General features: G+C 42.2%; 1 protein-coding gene across 1 annotated transcript in view; it reads right to left on the reverse strand.

Moving 5' to 3' along the window:
- Positions 1-596: 596 nt before the first annotated feature.
- WNT2 (Wnt family member 2) overlaps positions 597-19,706 on the reverse strand; it is a 136,201-nt gene continuing 117,091 nt past the window's right edge. The window contains exon 5 of the mRNA XM_040413698.1: positions 597-817. Within this exon, the coding sequence (XP_040269632.1) occupies positions 597-817 (221 nt within the window). The remainder of the gene's footprint in view (positions 818-19,706) is intronic.

Here is a 19,706-nt window from a genome sequence, read left to right on the forward strand (position 1 = left end):
GCACACAAGAGCTAGTCTGCTGCTGCTGCATACTGACATTGTTTCATACACAGGGAAGAAATCATTTTACTTCAGATTTTTTTATTTTTATTTTTTATTTCGGTACAATTACACACTTCAAATGTCTCATTTTTCATGTGCTGGAGGAGTCAGAGATTCCAGAACTTAGCTAATTGAATCATGTCGTAGTGATTTACATATCTTCATGTCAGACAATGTATGAACATTCCCCATACTGCAAACAGAATACAAAGCGGACACTTGGATAACAGTCTTCTCTGCGGCCTGAAATGTGAGACTATGATGCATACTGTCATGTTGTAAATTAATACCATATACTGTGCTTTATGCCAGCACACACAAAATAGATAAAACATTCAACACCCTTAGTTTTCCTGTAAATTATACACCTCAAATATCTGCACAGTACAAATATATATCTCCATGAATACAGGCACAATACTGCATTTACAACATAACTTAATATAATTTAACAAAGCATAGAACACCCTTTTGATCCACACAGCTTGTCATGAAGGTTTGCTTGCTGGTACACAATGTCGTCAGTAATGTTGGAGGACGTAACCTTAAGTTTTCTAGTTCCACCCAGCATCTTTGGCTGCTTTACACGTGTGCACATCCACCGTTTCTAGACAGTCTTTGCATCGCACCGCGCAGCACCAATGAAACTTGCACTCACACTTAACCATTTTGGTAATGCGGGCAGTGTCATATCCTCTTCCACAACACATAACCTCACAGCTGTCCATGCCACGTGAAGACTGGTTACAGACTCTGCCAGCCGTTCCAAATGAACCTAAGTCAAAGGAAACATATGTTATAAAGCATGTACTAGCCACAAATTAAAGCTGCAGGGTTTTCTTAAAGCACTTTGGGGGAAATTTATTTAAGGGGTATTCCGGTAAAGTAACTCAATTTTTGAAAAACTGCATTAAGGTAAGGCTGCAAGCTGTGACCCAACCAGTAGTGATAGACGAACATTGGCCGGGACGATTTGCGAACCGCGCATTCGTGGCGGGCCCCATTCACTTTAATGGCTGGCGAACCTGAAAAACCTTCAGGTCATATTTGCAGCCAGCAAACACTTACTAGAAGTACACAAATAGTCCCAGAATATGGACAGTGACATACCAGAGGGGGATCATTGGCAAAAATTCCCATGAAAAATATGTATTTTAATCAGGGGCCATTTTTATGCGTCTTAAAGGCAAACTCTCAAAAATGTGCCCTGCTGGAGCCTAGCAAAATGTTATTTCCTATCGGTTTGATGTATACAAATGTGCAGCACTCCACGTTTTTGTATCCTGCAGAGTCCATAAAAAAATGCATATGTTAACGTAATTATTTTTTCTTCCATGGTCTGTATGGTAAACAGACGCCACTGTACGGTATCAGTCTGAGGCATCTGTTAACGCATACATTTTTGGTATTCATTAAATGGGTGGCAAAAATAGGATGTGAACCCAGCCCTAGTGTCTGAATAAGCACCAGTACACAGCGGAGCCGCGTGGTGGAGAGGGGAGGCCGCCATGTACTGACAGAGCGCTACCTGGTCCTGGTGGTCAGGGATGAGGACTGTGTTTCCCAAGGATCATTTTCTACTGAGAAATACAGGGCACAGTATAATACACTAGAATCTATATAATATAAAGATATTTGCCCTACTACCGAATCATAATACAATTTGGTGGTCATTTATTATATAGAAAATAAGTATTTCTGACACAGATTGTGGCGCAAAGGTCCTTAGCACCACAATCTGCATATTTTCCCCGCTCATGCCAGGTCTAAAAAAGGATGGTGTGGGCAGGGAAAGGGATAGAGTTATGGCCATCCAGTTAATGGGTACCACCACCATACATTGACCGGATAACACCTCTGTACAGTGACAGGATAACACTGCCATACCGTGACCGTATAAGAGGGCACAGTACAGGGAATGACTAGGGGCACTGCACAGGGAGTGGTAAGAGGGCACAATGCAAGGTATAAGGGGGCACAGTCACATGACACTGTGACATTATGATGAATGCGGTTCATACGCCACCATAATGAGAGGCAGAGGAGTGAGACAGGGGTGTGATTATGTGGCTAGAGATAAATGTAACTGTCTGCCAGTACAGGCCCCAAAAATTAGGCAATAGGCATTCACTTGACAGCAAAGAACTTTGGATTCTGTGGCTGGAGGTACATTTGACGGTCACAGGATAAATATGTAACTGTCGGCCAGTATAGGCCCCAAAAATTAGGCAATAGGCATTCACTTGACAGCAAAGAACTTTGGATTCTGTGGCTGGAGGTACATTTGACGGTCACAGGATAAATATGCAACTGTCGGCCAGTACAGGCCCCAAAAATTAGGCATTCACTTGACATAAAAGGCCTTTTATGCCACTGTATATACACTGCTCAAAAAAAATAAAGGGAACACTTAAATAACACAATGTAACTCCAAGTCAATCACACTTCTGTGAAATCAAACTGTCCACTTAGGAAGCAACACTGAGTGACAATCAATTTCACATGCTGTTGTGCAAATGGGATAGACAACAGGTGGAAATTATAGGCAATTAGCAAGACACCCCAATAAAGGAGTGGTTCTGCAGGTGGTAACACAGACCACTTCTCAGTTCCTATGCTTCCTGGCTGATGTTTTGGTCACTTTTGAATGCTGGGGGTGCTTTCACTCTAGTGGTAGCATGAGACGGAGTCTACAACCCACACAAGTGGCTCAGGTAGTGCACTTATCCAGGATTGCACATCAATGCGAGCTGTGGCAAGAAGGTTTGCTGTGTGTGTCAGCGTAGTGTCCAGAGCATGGAGGCGCTACCAGGAGACAGGCCAGTACATCAGGAGACGTGGAGGAGGCCGTAGGAGGGCAACAACCCAGCAGCAGGACCGCTACCTCCGCCTTTGTGCAAGGAGGAACAGGAGGAGCACTGCCAGAGCCCTGCAAAATGACCTCCAGCAGGCCACAAATGTGCATGTGTCTGCTCAAACGGTCAGAAACAGACTCCATGAGGGTGATATGATGGCCCGACGTCCACAGGTGGGGGTTGTGCTTACAGCCCAACAGTGTGCAGGACGTTTGGCATTTGCCAGAGAACACCAAGATTGGCAAATTCGCCACTGGTGCCCTGTGCTCTTCACAGATGAAAGCAGGTTCACACTGAGCACATGTGACAGACGTGACAGAGTCTGGAGACACCGTGGAGAACGTTCTGCTGCCTGCAACATCCTCCAGCATGACCGGTTTGGCATTGGGTCAGTAATGGTGTGGGGTGGCATTTCTTTGGAGGGCCGCACAGCCCTCCAAAGAAATGCCACCCCACACCATTACTGACCCAATGCCAAACCGGTCATGCTGGAGGATGTTGCAGGCAGCAGAACGTTCTCCACAGCCCTTCTTTGGAGGTAGCCTGACTGCCATTAGGTACCGAGATGAGATCCTCAGACCCCTTGTGAGACCATATGCTGGTGCGGTTGGCCCTGGGTTCCTCCTAATGCAAGACAATGCTAGACCTCATGTGGCTGGAGTGTGTCAGCAGTTCCTGCAAGACGAAGGCATTGATGCTATGGACTGGCCCGCCCGTTCCCCAGACCTGAATCCAATTGAGCACATCTGGGACATCATGTCTCGCTCTATCCACCAACGTCACGTTGCACCACAGACTGTCCAGGAGTTGGCAGATGCTTTAGTCCAGGTCTGGGAGGAGATCCCTCAGGAGACCGTCCGCCACCTCATCAGGAGCATGCACAGGCATTGTAGGGAGGTCATACAGGCACGTGGAGGCCACACACACTACTGAGTCTCATTTTGACTTGTTTTAAGGACATTACATCAAAGTTGGATCAGCCTGTAGTGTGTTTTTCCACTTTCATTTTGAGTGTGACTCCAAATCCAGACCTCCATGGGTTAAAAATTTGATTTCCATTTTTTTATTTTTGTGTGATTTTGTTGTCAGCACATTCAACTATGTAAAGAACAAAGTATTTCAGAAGAATATTTAATTAATTCAGATCTAGGATGTGTTATTTTTGTGTTCCCTTTATTTTTTTGAGCAGTGTATTTTTGTAGCGCTACCTGCGCTAAATTGCTCAGTGTTAGGGAGAGCTGTGCATAGGAAGGTTCAGGCAGTGTAGGGAGTGTAAAAGGAAGATTTTTATACAAAAAAACTTTTCAGAGACCCAAAAGTCCTTTTAAGGACTATTGTGTGTGACTTCAACAATATATATTTTTAGCGCATCCTGCTCCAAATACCGTGTAATAGCCCGCTGTGGACAGTTAAATTATCCGCACCACATCTCCTGTTTAAAGTGTGCGCATCCCTAAAATATCAGTGACATCCAGTGCAGTTTTTTCTGTAGACACAGCGAACTGTGACATTACCTGTGGTACCTGTCCTGAACGTTTCCTCATCACAAATACTGTTGTAAATTTTTTGCACATACACTTCCAAATCCTACGCTAATGTACGTGTGACATACTTTCAAGAATAGATCACATTTCAAATGAAGAAGGCGAGCAGTAGGGGACGGGGAAGTGGCCGTGATGCTGATGGTGCATGCAGAGGCCGTGGCCCTGGGCGTGGAGAAACTGTGCCTGCCGCCAGAGCATAAGAAAAACAATCATCCAAGATACCTAGCTTCATGTCCCAGTTTGCAGAGCAGTGCAGGACACCATCCTTGAAGTCAGCCCAGTGCAAGCAGGTGGTCGGTTGGATTGTAGCAGATAATGCTTCCAGTCGGTTAAGCACCACCTTGTCTTCCACCAAGTCTAGTCTCAGTAGCCAGGTCCACACAATCCTCACCCTGATCCTCCTTCATCCCACCATTTACAATGTGGCGAAACAAGTGATCCCACACTCAGATTTTCCGAGGAGCTCTTTTCAGTGCCATTACTTGATTTGGCCCTCTCGCCAAGTACACTTGAAGAGGGACATGAGATCTTGTGCCCTGATTCCCAACCTTCTGAGCATTCACAGTCACAAGAACATGGCGGTGGTGATCGGCAATTAGAATTTAATGAGGTGGTGATGATCAGACACAGTTGCCAATGAGTCAAGTACAATTAATGTCTCAAGAGGTTGATGAAGAGGATGAGATACAGTTGGCAACAACTGAGGTGGTGGTTAGGTCAATAAATCAGGAGGATGATCAGAGTGAGGAAGTGGAAGAGGAGGTGGTGGACGATGAGGTCACTGACCCAACCTGGGAAGGTGGCAAACCAAGCGAGGAGAGCAGTACAGAGGGGGAGGAATCTTCAGCACCGCAACAGGCTGGAAGAGGCAGTGGGGTGGCAAAAGAGAGAAGGCGGGCCACACCAAACAGGCCCGCAACTGTTCCACGGAGCACCCCCTTGCGTAAATCTCCCTTGCCAAGGGGTAGATGTTCCGCAGTCTGGCACTTTTTTGAAGTGCGAAAGACAAATGAATATAAGTTTGAAACCTATGCTATACGAAAATGAGCTGAGGCGTGAACACTAGCAACCTCACCACCACCAGCATGATCCGCCACATGGCATCCAAGCACCGTAATAAGTGGGACGAACGCCTGGGTCCACAATCTGTGTCTGCAGGTCACACCACTGCCTCCTCTTTCCCTATGTTACGTGCTGGCCAATACCCTGTCAAATGCGCATGCCCGGATGCCTCTCCCGCCCTGCACCTTCGCAACCACCATCAGTGACCACATACAGTCAGGTCCATAAATATTGGGACATCAACACAATTCTAACATTTTTGGCTCTATACACCACCACAATGGATTTGAAATTAAACGAACAAGATGTTCTTTAACTGCAGACTGTCAGCTTTAATTTGAGGGTATTTACATTCAAATCAGGTGAACGGTGTAGGAATTACAACAGTTTGCATATGTGCCTCCCACTTGGTAAGGGACCAAAAGTAATGGGACATAATAATCATAAATCAAACTTTCACTTTTTAATACTTGGTTACAAATCCTTTGCAGTCAATTACAGCCTAAAGTCTGGAACGCATAGATATCACCAGACGCTGGGTTTCATCACTGGTGATGCTCTGCCAGGCCTCTACTGCAACTGTCTTCAGTTCCTACTTGTTCTTGGGGCATTTTCCCTTCAGTTTTGTCTTCAGAAAGTGAAATGCATGCTCAATCGGATTCAGGTCAGGTGATTTACTTGGCTATTGCATAACATTCCACTTATTTCCCTTAAAAACCTCTTTGGTTGCTTTTGCAGTATGCTTTCGGTCATTGTCCATCTGCACTGTGAAGCGCCATCCAATGAGTTCTGAAGCATTTGGCTGAATATGAGCAGATAATATTGCCCGAAACACTTGAGAATTCATCCTGCTGCTTTTGTCAGCAGTCATATCATCAATAAATACAAGAGAACCAGTTCCATTGGCAGCCATACATGTCCACGCTATGACACTACCACCACCATGCTTGACTGATGAGGTGGTATGCTTAGGATCATGAGCAGTTCCTTTCCTTCTCCATACTTTTCTCTTCCCATCACTCTGGTACAAGTTGATCTTGGTCTTATCTGTCCATGGGATGTTGTTCCAGAACTGTGAAGGCTTTTTTAGATGTCGTTTGGCAAACTCTAATCTGGCCTTCCTGTTTTTGAGGCTCACCAATGGTTTACATCTTGTGGTGAAACCACCTTGATTGTTGACTTTGACACACATACACCTACCTTCTGGAGAGTGTTCTTGATCTGGCCAACTGTTGTGAAGGGCGTTTTGTTCACCAGGGAAAGAATTCTTTGGTCATCCACCACAGATGTTTTCCGTGGTCTTCCGGGTCTTTTGGTGTTGCTGAGCTCACCGGTGCGTTCCTTCTTTTTAAGAATGTTCCAAACAGTTGTTTTGGCCACGCCTAATGTTTTTGCTATCTCTCTGATGGGTTTGTTTTATTTTTTCAGCCTAATGATGGCTTGCTTCACTGATAGTGACAGCTCCTTGGATCTCATCTTGAGAGTTGACAGCAACAGATTCCAAATGCAAATAGCACACTTGAAATGAACTCTGGACCTTTTATCTGCTCATTGTAATTGGGATAATGAGGAAATAACACACACCTGGTCATGGAACAGCCGAGAAGCCAATTGTCCCATTACTTTTGGTCCCTTAACAAGTGGGAGGCACATATGCAAACTGTTGTAATTCCTACACCGTTCACCTGATTTGGATGTAAATACCCTCAAATTAAAGCTGACAGTCTGCAGTTATAGCAAATCTTGTTAGTTTCATTTCAAATCCATTGTGGTGGTGTATAGAGCCGAAAATGTTAGAATTGTGTCGATGTCCCAATATTTATGGACCTGATTGTATAGGAGGAGAGACATATCCAGTGCATTTTAAAAATGCTGGAGCATCTGATAATATTTTCTTAATCAGTTTTGTAATACAATGGTCCCTCAAGTTACAATATTAATTGATTCCAGGACGACCATTGTATGTTGAAACTATTGTAACCTGAGTAATTGGTTCTAAAGCCCCAAAATGTCGTCCAAGATAAGAGAAAATGAAAATTTAAGAAAAATGAGCAGGATTGTAAGGGTTGCTAAGGAGAATCTGGAGCATTCTGTTAAACACTGAATGTGGCTTACTGTAAGATGCAGAAGCCAGCTTCTCAGCCTGACTTTGCTCTCTCTGCACCAGCCACTGCCTATCTATGTGTGACTAATCTATTTTAATAAGAGGTTTGTCATAATTTATACTGAGTCGCTGAGTCACGTGCCGGAGGCCAAAGGCAGACCTCCGGGACGTCATGCAAACAGGACACAGGGAGAAACAGACCAAGGACCCACAGAGAACTTTATTACAAGTGTAATAAAAGCACATGACAGGAAGCAGGTTAGGCAATAGTGGTAGCACTACCACAGAACCATGTGCACCGGCAGACTAAAGGCAAACTCAAAGAGCGGAGAGCCAGTGAACCCCGTTCTTCACAGAGCCGCTGGTGGTAGGAATGAACTGGGCTGGGGGCTCACTGGTCGCACCTCCAGTAAGGTCCCGGTACACTTGGCCCCTACCTGCAGAGAACCACACTGGTAAAACCACCAGCGGAAAGACAACAAAACTGGAACCCAAACAAACACAGGACATGGAACAGACAACAAGACGATTGGGAACCAGAACAGAAGCAAATGCCTGGACCCCATGCGGAATGGAAGCATGACAGTCTCAGGCAGAGCTGCACACATACTAGAGATCCTCCCTCCGGAGAACCCATGGACCCTCTCACGAAGGCAGGACAAACGCAGGATAAAAACAGAAGCAGAAAGGAACTACAGGCAGACAAGAACAGACAAGGATCAGAAGCAGTAGGCACTAGCAGGCAGGACATGGGGCAGACTACAATCAGAAGCAGTAGGCACTGCCAGGCAAAAGGCATGTCTCTCTGATTTATGTGTTGGGGAGGGAGGATTTAAAATCGAAGGGAATTCAAGACAACACTTTTCTGGTGTATACAGCAAGGGCTGTCAAAGTTTTGCCTTTCGTGCCTTTTATAAAATAGTCACCTACCTGTGTTAGGGTGGGTTCAAACTTGTGTTAAAGCATTCCATTATAGGTTCTGTTTGTAAAGGAATATAACGAAATTATAGGACAGAATGCAAAACAGAAGCCTTTAAGAGGCATTCCGTTTTGATCCGCCATAATAGAAGTGTGAATAACTTCCCAGTAACCGTTCGGTTATTTTACCTCCCTGCTACTTAATCCCCTTGGATACCTACTCCTAACAATGGACGTAGACATCTATGTGTATCAAGGACATGTGTACACACGCTTCCGGACATAAACTTTCTTCACCTCACCAGCACACTGAAATTCCATCATTCTGGTAAGTTTCCTATAGCCATCTACCACAGGTATAATTGATCGCATATTTCCTAGTGAGCCTTTCTGAGCATTGTAACAATTGCCTGAGAAGATGCTGATACTTGATACCTTGCTCTTTGTAGATATCAACCAGGTATCATTCATCCATCAGCAGTAAATCAAGAACATGTGCTTCTCTCAGTTCTGATTATGGCCAACACAATGCTTAATCCCATTCCTTCTTGAAGGTGATAAAAGAACGTTCACTTGTCAGATTTACACGCTATTGTAAAATGGAACATATAAAATGGATTACTAACTTCATTTGTTACATAACATAAGGAATGTATTACCTTGCAAACCAAGGCCAGACTAGCAGGAAAATCAGCAGATATATAGCACAGTCCAGGACAAGGCTGCTGTTTACTGCGCTTTATGTTATCAAAGTCACCATTGTATTTAATATACAGGGTGGGCCATTTATATGGATACACCTTAATAAAATGGGAATGGTTGGTGATATTAACTTCCTGTTTGTGGCACATTAGTATATGTGAGGGGGGAAACTTTTCAAGATGGGTGGTGACCATGGCAGCCATTTTGAAGTCGGCTATTTTGAATCCAACTTTTGTTTTTTCAATAGGAAGAGGGTCATGTGACACATCAAACTTATTAGGAATTTCACACGAAAAACAATGGTGTGCTTGGTTTTAACGTAACTTTATTCTTTCATGAGTTATTTACAAGTTTCTGACCACTTATAAAATGTGTTCAATGTGCTGCCCATTATGTTGGATTGTCAATGCAACCCTCTTCTCCCACTCTTCACACACTGATAGCAACACCGCAGAAGAAATGCTAGCACAGGCTTCCAGTATCCGTAGTTTCAGGTGCTGCACATCTCGTATCTTCACAGCATAGACGATTGCCTTCAGATGATACGAGATGTGCAGCACCTGAAACTACGGATACTGGAAGCCTGTGCTAGCATTTCTCCTGCGGTGTTGCTATCAGTGTGTGAAGAGTGGGAGAAGAGGATTGCATTGACAATCCAACACAATGGGCAGCACATTGAACACATTTTATAAGTGGTTAGAAACTTGTAAATAACTCATGAAAGAAAAAAAATGAGGTTAAAACCAAGCACACCATTGTTTTTCTTGTGACATTCCCAATAAGGTTGATGTGTCACATGACCCTTTTCCTATTGAAAAAACAAAAGTTGGATTCAAAATGGCCGACTTCAAAATGGCCGCCATGGTCACCACCCATCTTGAAAAGTTCCCCCCTCACATATACTAATGTGCCACAAACAGGAAGTTAATATCACCAACCATTCCCATTTTATTAAGGTGTATCCATATAAATGGCCCACCCTGTATATCAAAATTACTTTTTATTCTAGTAGAAATGTTTGCCTGCTCACGGTTGGATTACAGGAAGTACCAAGGAAGCAATTGGCCTGGGACCTCCACTAGCCAGTCCTCATCATGTGCAAGGCAATGGGCATCCTAATTCAGGCTTCCATAGTATCTGCAGTACAGTAGTAATGGACAAACAAAATGCAACAGCACTCTGCAACCAGAAACAATAAACTAAGTACGTATAATAATGTCATACTCACTATATAAAATACTAATGCTATGTTGTAAATGTGAGATTCTTGGCAAATACTTTTGCACAAAATTATTTGTGCCCGTCTGCCGGCATCAAGGCGATCTCTTTAAGATGGGAACCTAACACTAAATACTGCATTCACTGAGTGCCATAGCAGCCTCCATTAAATTCAGAGGATGCAGATTCCACATGCATGCCGAGCCCACATAATATGATACCTTTTTGGTGACACACTAACCTCTGTTATGTTCAGGGGATGCAGGTTCCACATGCATGCTGAGCCCACTCTATACCTCTCCTGGTGCTAACTGGCCTCCAATAAATGTAGGGAGAGCAGTACACAGCTTCATACTTTCACTAATTAAAATCAGAGGTGGTCTGCAGAGCAATAGCCATGTAAATCATTGTACACCACTATTAATGTTCGCTATATAGTGGTATTATTTAGACGTGATTGTGTGACACTGCTATTTAGCTATACAATGTATATTCACCTTTTCAACCATTTTTATTGTTCTTTTGCATCTAAAAAATGAAGTGAGCTTGAGATCTTGATATAAAAACATCCAACGGTTTTTGAACCACAATTTAAATCTTTTATTTATTTTTACTTTTGTTATTTTCGAGTTATTTCAGTGACCATTGTGAGTTTTTCTTTCTTTAATGGAAGGGTACCAACAATTTTGTCCACATGTAACTCCAGCACAAATTAGACTGGCGTATGAATATGATGGAGCTGTCCTATTAAAGTGAATGGGGACAGAGGAGCTGAAATTACCGCCGCTGTGCTGTTGACAGCGAGCGGGTAAACAATAGTGTTGTGTGCGAATATTCGAATCGCGAATATCGGCACTTCGAGAATTATAAATAGTGATATATATTCGTAATTCCGAATATTCTAGATTTTATTTTCATCAGTAACCTCCCTTCTTGCTTGTGGGCCAATGAGAAGGCTGCAATGTCTTTGTCTGAGCTTAGCAACATCCCTAGAAACCAATAGGAAAGTTGCCTCCCCCTTACTATATAAGAACCTCCCCAGCAGCCCTTGTATGCAGTATTTTGCAGATCTGAGAGAGACAGCAGTGTCATTGCTGTGCTCTCTGCTTTCCTGTGTGTCATTACATTAGATAGTTAGTTAGTTAGTTTATATATATATATATTACAGATAGTTAGTGGGAGATAGTCAGTGTAGGTTAGATAGTGATATAGTGTAGCTGATAGGTTCTGCTGTCCATACATACATACTACATAGTGCTGTGATGTCACAAGTTCACAACAATACTAATATCTAGTCAGACCTGTTAAAATGTGAAGTTGCACGTATTGCGCCAAAATATTTGCAGTTGCGAATATATTGGAGCACTCTATCTGCATATAAAGCTATTGTAATGTTCTGCCGTGCCAACCATTTTCTCCAGTCTCAGGAAACTTCTAGCAGCTTGAAAAATGTAGCTATAGTGACCCACGCCTGTATTGCGCGCGCATTACGCGCATATTACATTGGCGATTTTCACAATCAAGACCATATTTGCGAATTCTCAAATATATGACGAATATTCTACCAAAAATATTGCGAATTCGAATTTTGCCCCTGCTGCTCATCACTAGTAAACAATGAAGAGACAGCTCTTGTATGAGCACTGCATTCTCTTCATACAGCTTATCGGGGAGGGTGTGACAGCAGTCAGACCCCCACCGATCTGATATTGATGATCTATTCTTAGAATAGGTGATCAATATAACAAAAGCAATGAACCCCTTTAAGGCTAATTACACATTAGCGATGTTTCCTTCCGGATGCAGTAGTTCTTACAAAGGATAGCAGCTGAACTAAACACTGACCCATTCATTTCAAGGATATCATTGTTTTTCAATGGCCATTCGTTCATTTAGGAAAAATCCCAACATGTCCTATCTCCATGCGTTTTTCTATGCAGGACTGGTCCATTCAAGTCAATGGGTCAATGAATAAAATGGACCACACTGAAGGAATGTCTGTTTTTTACTGAGGTTGCTAGGAGATGCTGAGTGTTATTCCTTATTCGTGTTCTTTATCGCTCATCTGAAAAAGGCCTTACATAGGATAAACTTAGGTAGTGTAATAATGTGCCAGGATTATCTCAGTGTCTGATGCTGGATGATAAATCTTTTGCCCCTTTAGACTCTGTAATCTAACTTTACATCCCCTATTAGCTGGCTTTCTATTATTGGCGCATCTTAAACCAAGCCCCTTTTTTACTGCAGGCTCCTTTGCCACTAAGCCATGCCTCCTTGTCATATGAATTGAGAAAAGGCTCGAAAAGTGTCTAAAACACTTAATAAATGTTGTACAAAGCAAGAGCTGATTATGTTGGGCAGTTATGTGGTGCAGTTTGTTCCAGAATTCTCACGCATTTTCATTTTTCCCCTTTATGTGTGGGTGCCAACACTCGGACATCTATATAGCAGAGTCCATCTATGCAGCATGCATAAATTGTAACAACATCTACATTATATAGCTGTACTCAATTCAGCATTGGTATTGAGTCCGTATTATATATTTGCATATACTTTCCTTTTAAAAATTACTGCTAACATAAAACAGGAGGTACACGGATTATAGTGTACCGCCGATTATAAACAACTTTCCATATATCAAAAGGGCAAGCAAAGGAAAGAATCTTTGTACTATATCTTATCAGAGAATAAAGCCTCCATCTCCGCTTATGAGGCTCCTTTCTCCCTCGCCTTCTAAACTATTCACTCGCTCTGAACTCACTTGTAGAATTCCCAGAAGAAACTACTTTTCAGTAACAGATAAGGGCAGTAGAGCGGTCAGTAGCTGCAGAGTAACGTACACAGAGATGCTCTAGTACTACTACAGGAGTCAGCAATTACTCCAGCTATTGTGAAATTGCAACTCCCGGCATGCAAACTTGCTTGGCTGTCCATATAACTCCCAGAGAAGTGAATAGGGCATTCTGGGAGTTGTAGTTTCAGAACAGCTGGAGTACCAGAAGTTGAAGATCCCTGTACTACTATATAATGTCCTCCATGTTGCTGCTACTTCTGAGGGTATGCTACAGAGAGATACAGGAGCAGGTTCTCCTCTGTGCGTGTGTTATATATGGGAGACATCATAGCAGCTAACCTAATGCTCTTGCCTCCTCCTCCCCACTCCCTAGACTTCTATGGGTGGCTGTAACCTGATTTCTCACGCTGAAACACGGTCTCCATTCAGGCAGTGGATTTAATCAGTGAATTCACAGTGAGTAAACAGATTAGGACAGGGGTAGGCAACCTCCGGCTCTCCAGCTGTTGTGAAATTACAACTCCCAGCATGCATATTTGCTCTGCTCTTCTCAGAACTCTCAAAGAAATCAAATGGAGCAATGGAGAATTGTAGTTTTAGAAGAGCTGGAGTGCGGAAGGTTGTTGACCTCTGGAGTAGGAGGTAGGGAGAAGGACAGAAGCCCAATAAGTGGAGAAGGAGGCATTTTCCAATACTAAGAAATATTAGTTTCCTATCTTCATTTGTGCTACTGATTTCGGGAAAATAGTTATAATCGGAGGTACACTTTACTAATTAAAGCACTGAATCATTTAGTGGTACCAGAATTGTAAATAATAGTCGGATAATCACTTTTACAAGTTCATTTGGCCCATTTTTTTTTACACAGGCTTAAATATAATTTGTATCATGACCTGCATTTTAACAGAGCAATGACAGATCAGTTTTTAAACAGTGAACCACCACAGACCCAAATGATTTGCAGACTGCAATATTCTACCTGTCAAATATCCCAGAATGGGCAGTGGAAACTGTAACCGAGCCACCGAATGCTGAGCACAAACCTAGCATTTCTTTTTAATTGACTAAACATTTCCCAAATGTCATAAACACATGTCCAGTAGTGTCAGATCACTGGATGACAATATATTAATATAATATACAGTATCTGGGCAATAATATACACTACCATGTGGTACTTCTATGACTGTAGGGTCCAGGTACTATTTTAGCTGTAGTGCCACATCTAGCAAGTAAGACCTGCACTGGAGCTGTACGGTCATGGTTTTGTAGAATCACATTTGCTGAATATTCTGGTGTCAATATCGTATAGTTACTTATATGTTTGACTTATCTTCTGGCTTATATTGTAAATGGTTTCACACTGAAAATTTTTGGCAACTTTGATAATGGTTCCACTTAAATGCTGGGTTGTCAGACCAGATACTACCTTATATTATTGAGCTGCTGAAAGGTAGCAGCACGTGCCAAGTGCACCTCTTGCAATGATTCACAGCTTTAAATCATGAAATAAATCAAGATAAAAACCTAAATAATGCTAAAATATAGATTTTAATAAGCATGTACGCAGCTTGCGATGTCACAGAAAATTAAAAGCCTACATTCATAGTCTTGGCAGAATGCTGTAAACTGCCAGTCAAAATAATTGCCATAAGAGCCCGTAAAGTAACAGTCCATACTTCATATCTATGGAAGCCTGTGCTCAGAAAACTCTACAGGTACGGAGCATCTGTCACCTGGACCCTTAATACTGGTTAAGAACTAAGCACTTATAAAGCACATACAGTCAACATTACGCATCACATCACTGCAGGAACCACATTTGTGAAGGATACCCTTGATGAGGTCTACTAGCCAATAATAATTGTTGACACTTTTATGTTGTGTGTTATTCAGTGCTCGATACAAAACTGGTATGGCTGCCCTCCCTCCTACTTTTCTCTGGGGAAGGACGTTCTGTGGTGAAGCAATCTGCTAGACATCAATTACTATAAACAGACTTGGTCATAAAATGACTCATCGTTCTAAAAAGGTAAAATGATGGAAGATTTCATCTTAAACTCTGTGAGCAATTGAAGGATATGAAAATGTTGGCAAGACTGAGCATTGGGGATGAGGTCTGTGTCCGTAAAACGTTCTTCATTCACATCATTACATTTGCTTTAAATTCAACACCTGATGAATATTGCAAAATGATTTATATTGGAAAAATTGCACAAGTGTTAAGAGCTTTCAATTTGAAAAATATTACAGCAGTTTATGAAAGGTGTCTCAAAAGGTGACATTTTAGATCTATCTGGGGATTCTGCTGAGTTAATAAACTATGTGCCATTAGAATAAGTAACATTATAAAGTTTTTAAAATGTGAGAAAAAGCTAAAGATTTTCAAGCTTTGGAAGCATAATTCAGGATTACCTGAGTCTAAAGGTATTTGCAGATTTAATGAGCAGCCGAGATTGTAGACAACCCTTGCCCAGCCATGGAACATACACTAGATTTTGAGTTGTCAATAGGTTGTTGCCTACCTGATATTTCAGTAATGAGTTTTATGATAATGTGCTCAAATTAAAAAATACATTAGGAAATATATATTAGTGTTCAGCGAAGGGAAAATGGTGACTGCACGTATTACAAAGCAAAACTAAGTGTAGAGGAGACAAGCCTAGGAACACAAGATCACCCATAATACCGTTGCGGCCAGCCAATCTGCAGATAGCCCTATAAAACCCTCATCCCACGAGGTCTCCGCCATTGTCCTGTGAGCTCAGCATAGGGAGAGACGTGGCAAGTGCTCATGTGCTAGGTACAGTGTTCCTGAAAACGACTAATAGAAGAATATTGGAGAAGCTAGAGTGCAGGGAGACTTATTCTGCGTCAGTTTTATTTACTTATTCCTACATCAAGAAAAAGAGCAGGCACACCACCTTCTGGAGAAGAATATAACAACAATTTCATTAAGATAAAAGTGTGAGTGAATACTCAAAACATAATATTCAATACATAATAAAAACTTGATACATAATCGGTGAATCCAGTATAATACCATATGGTAAAAAACATAAAAGGATAAAAGTCACTAAATAAAACTCTAAATAAAAACTCTAAATAAAAGTGTTCAGAGGTCCAGTGCCCTCATCTTGTGTGGAAACCAATATATACAGTCTTCTAAGATGGGCCACACCGTGACCTAAGATGGGACACAACCGTGACGGTGAAAAAAAGTGTCCAACTGTTAGAAATGATCAATGATTTCTGAGTTGTCTCAGTGAGACTCTTACCGCTCCGTAGTAATTGGGGTGTCCGTTGGTGTATCGGCAGAATCGCCTACTCACGTGTCTGCACGGGCATATTCCAGAGAGCGAAAAGCAAGGACCATTCACCAGGACGCTGACTTCACGTGGTAGGAGTTCCGTTGCCTTGGGGGGCGTGTCGAGGTCAGATGAACCTGGTGAACAGATCAGGCGAGTAGGCGATTCTGCCGATACACCAACGGACACCCCAATTACTACAGAATGGTAAGAGTCTCACTGAGATAACTCAGAAATCATTGATCATACTACATTGTGTGACTCCTTATATTGGGCGGCCTATGAGAGCAGTGGTACTGACTTCTGTATTGCGAATCTACATTTCTAACAGTTGGACACTTTTTTTCACCGTCACGGTCGTTTTCCATCTTAGGTCACGGTGTGGCCCATCTTAGGAGACTGTATATATTGGATTCCACACAAGATGAGGGCACTGGACCTCTGAACACTTTTATTTAGAGTTTTTATTTAGAGTTTTATTTTGTGACTTTTATCCTTTTATGTTTTTTACCATATGGTATTATACTGGATTCACCGATTATGTATCGAGTTTTTATTATGTATTGAATATTATGTATTGAGTATTCACTCACACTTTTATCTTGATTAAATTGTTGTTATATTCTTCTCCAGAAGGTGGTGTGCCTGCTCTTTTCCTTGATATATCCTTTTACCTTTAACTGGGTGGGTGACCATAGTATTCAGTATATTGGGCAGACTAGATGGGCCAAATGGTTCTTATCTGCCGACACATTCTATGTTTCTATGTCCGCGTCAGTTTTTTTCTAAAAGACCTTGGTGCAATAAAATTACACTTTAATAAACCTTCCTTTTCCCCCCCCTGTCAGACAAAAAAAAAGGAAGACTCAAGGAAACACAACTGAAGCAAAATCGGACACGGACCACTGAAGCCAAATCAGTGACGTGTGCATGAGGCCTTATAGAGATTCATGATGAATGAATTCCTAACTTATTAAATTTCTTGGTGAACTTTGGCGAAGCTGCCAAATAGAATTTTTCAAAACTTCGCTCATCTCTAGTATGTATGTAAATGGTATCTCCCCATGGAGTTGCAGCTGCATGATACTACTGTACCTGTTGGGATATATTGGCATGGCAGATCTGTGCTGCAAAAACGTCTGTGACTGAAAATCCATTCCATACATGTGAATGGGGTTGTTTGTGCATCATATGCATAGATTTCTGTAAACCTTATTCAGATTTATGGACCAGTTATAGAAATGTCTGCAGCCATTATTCCCCAATTATTATTATACTGCACTACATTAGTGGTATTGCCATAAAGAATATACAGCACATATCAGCAAATGGTGCTTCCTTGTGAATACATTCTAGCATGTAGCACTAGTATATGCTGCTACTATCTGGTACCTTTTACAAATGGGCAACTATATGGATAATGTGGCTACTAACTGCAATGTTCTGTAATACCGTATGTGGGGACTCACTCTGGTAGACAAGATTAGCGGATGCAGTATAGAGGCAACAACAAGTTCTTTGGATCAAACTGTTCAGTGTTTTATTCACACTTTAGGCGAGTGACAAAACAAACAGTCATATTCAAACCAAAAGTCACCTTGCGGTATTGGTGGTAATTCACACCATGCGGCAATTCTGCCCAAAGAGTCCTTGACCATAGCAGCACCAACCTGTTTTCACGCCAAACAGGTAGAAAGCCTTGATCCAGACACAAGGCTCTCAGATCCCAGCACACAGACATGGCTTCTGAGCCCAGCTGCCTATTTAAGGACAGCCAGGTGCTGCCAAAACCCGTATTGGCATTTAAAATCCGGTCCTGTATTTGACCTCACCTGGCTGTAAATCAGCCCAGCAGCACATGCTGGGAGGAAAATACCTGTCTTCCAAGACCAAACCTCTCACTGTGTCACACGTACTACTATCTACTATTTGCTACCAAATACTTTAAGTTCAAACTACTGCCAAGTGTGAGGGCCCTGTGAACTTCAGTTACTATTCTGCGTGGAAACATTGGTAGATTATAAGGAACACTTCCTTGAAGAGATTTTGGAGGGGAATTTACTAAGACTGGCCTTAAACAAAAGTGGGCTGGAATAAGATGCACTAAATGGTGCATGTTGAGGAAGGGTTGAGACGCATGCATATATATACATATATGCATGCAAACACGTGCATGCATGTATGATATATATACATGCATTAATGGTCACTTCATAGGATGATGTGCGCGGATGTGCCAAGCATCTGCGCACATCTGCCCTTAGTGGCCCACAGGGGCTCATGTTGGGCCCTGTGGGAAATATGTGGTCCCTGGTTGATCTGTGCCCCCTTATATGATCTGTGCCCCCCTTTATATGTGTCCCCTTATAGTTAGTATATATTTCCTGTCCCTCTCATGTAGATATATGTGTATATATATATATGGGGATGTGTGTATGCGGTGCATACATATTTACAGTGCACTCCAGCTATCAGCTGGCATAGTTTTGCACTATAATTTATGCCAGTATCTGGTATATTATGGTAAATCCCTCAAGCCAAGGGAGGCCTCACCCCTCCTGCTAAATCCTACCCACTTTTTAGAAACATGGCGAGAGTGGCGTAAAGCTGAAAAAAAAACACATTTTTGTGCAAATCTGATGTAAGTCAAAAGTTGCAACTTTATTTTACAGCAGAAAACTAGCACAAGTCACTAAATTCTCATTTAGCTTTCTTCTGTATAGTCACACCTCATTCCATAACCATTTATGGCAGCCATACTGCCAATACTAGCCATGATATAGCCCAGGCTATTGGCTGCCACATTATACAAGATGCCACTATTCATCACACTTTCTTCTTTCTAACATAACATCATCATCATTATTATAGAGTCCGAGAGAAGCGTCTGTCCCCCCACCACATCTATCATCCAGCCTGAGCCCCTGTGATAAACCTGCTGCAGGTCTAGACAGCCTGGCTAAGCTTACACCATCTACAGGATCAGGAAATCCGGTCCACAATGATGAAGGACTCTGCAGGTAGTTTTGTATAGAAGTTGTATAGACATTTCTTACAACTGCTTCTAAAAAATGTGGAAAGTGGCAGCTATATGCACCCAATACCACTATGAATTACACCTCTACTGCAAGATGTGTATCACTGGCACCTAACATATCA

Source organism: Bufo bufo, chromosome 1, assembly GCF_905171765.1.
Source record: "Bufo bufo chromosome 1, aBufBuf1.1, whole genome shotgun sequence".
Taxonomy (NCBI): domain Eukaryota; kingdom Metazoa; phylum Chordata; class Amphibia; order Anura; family Bufonidae; genus Bufo; species Bufo bufo.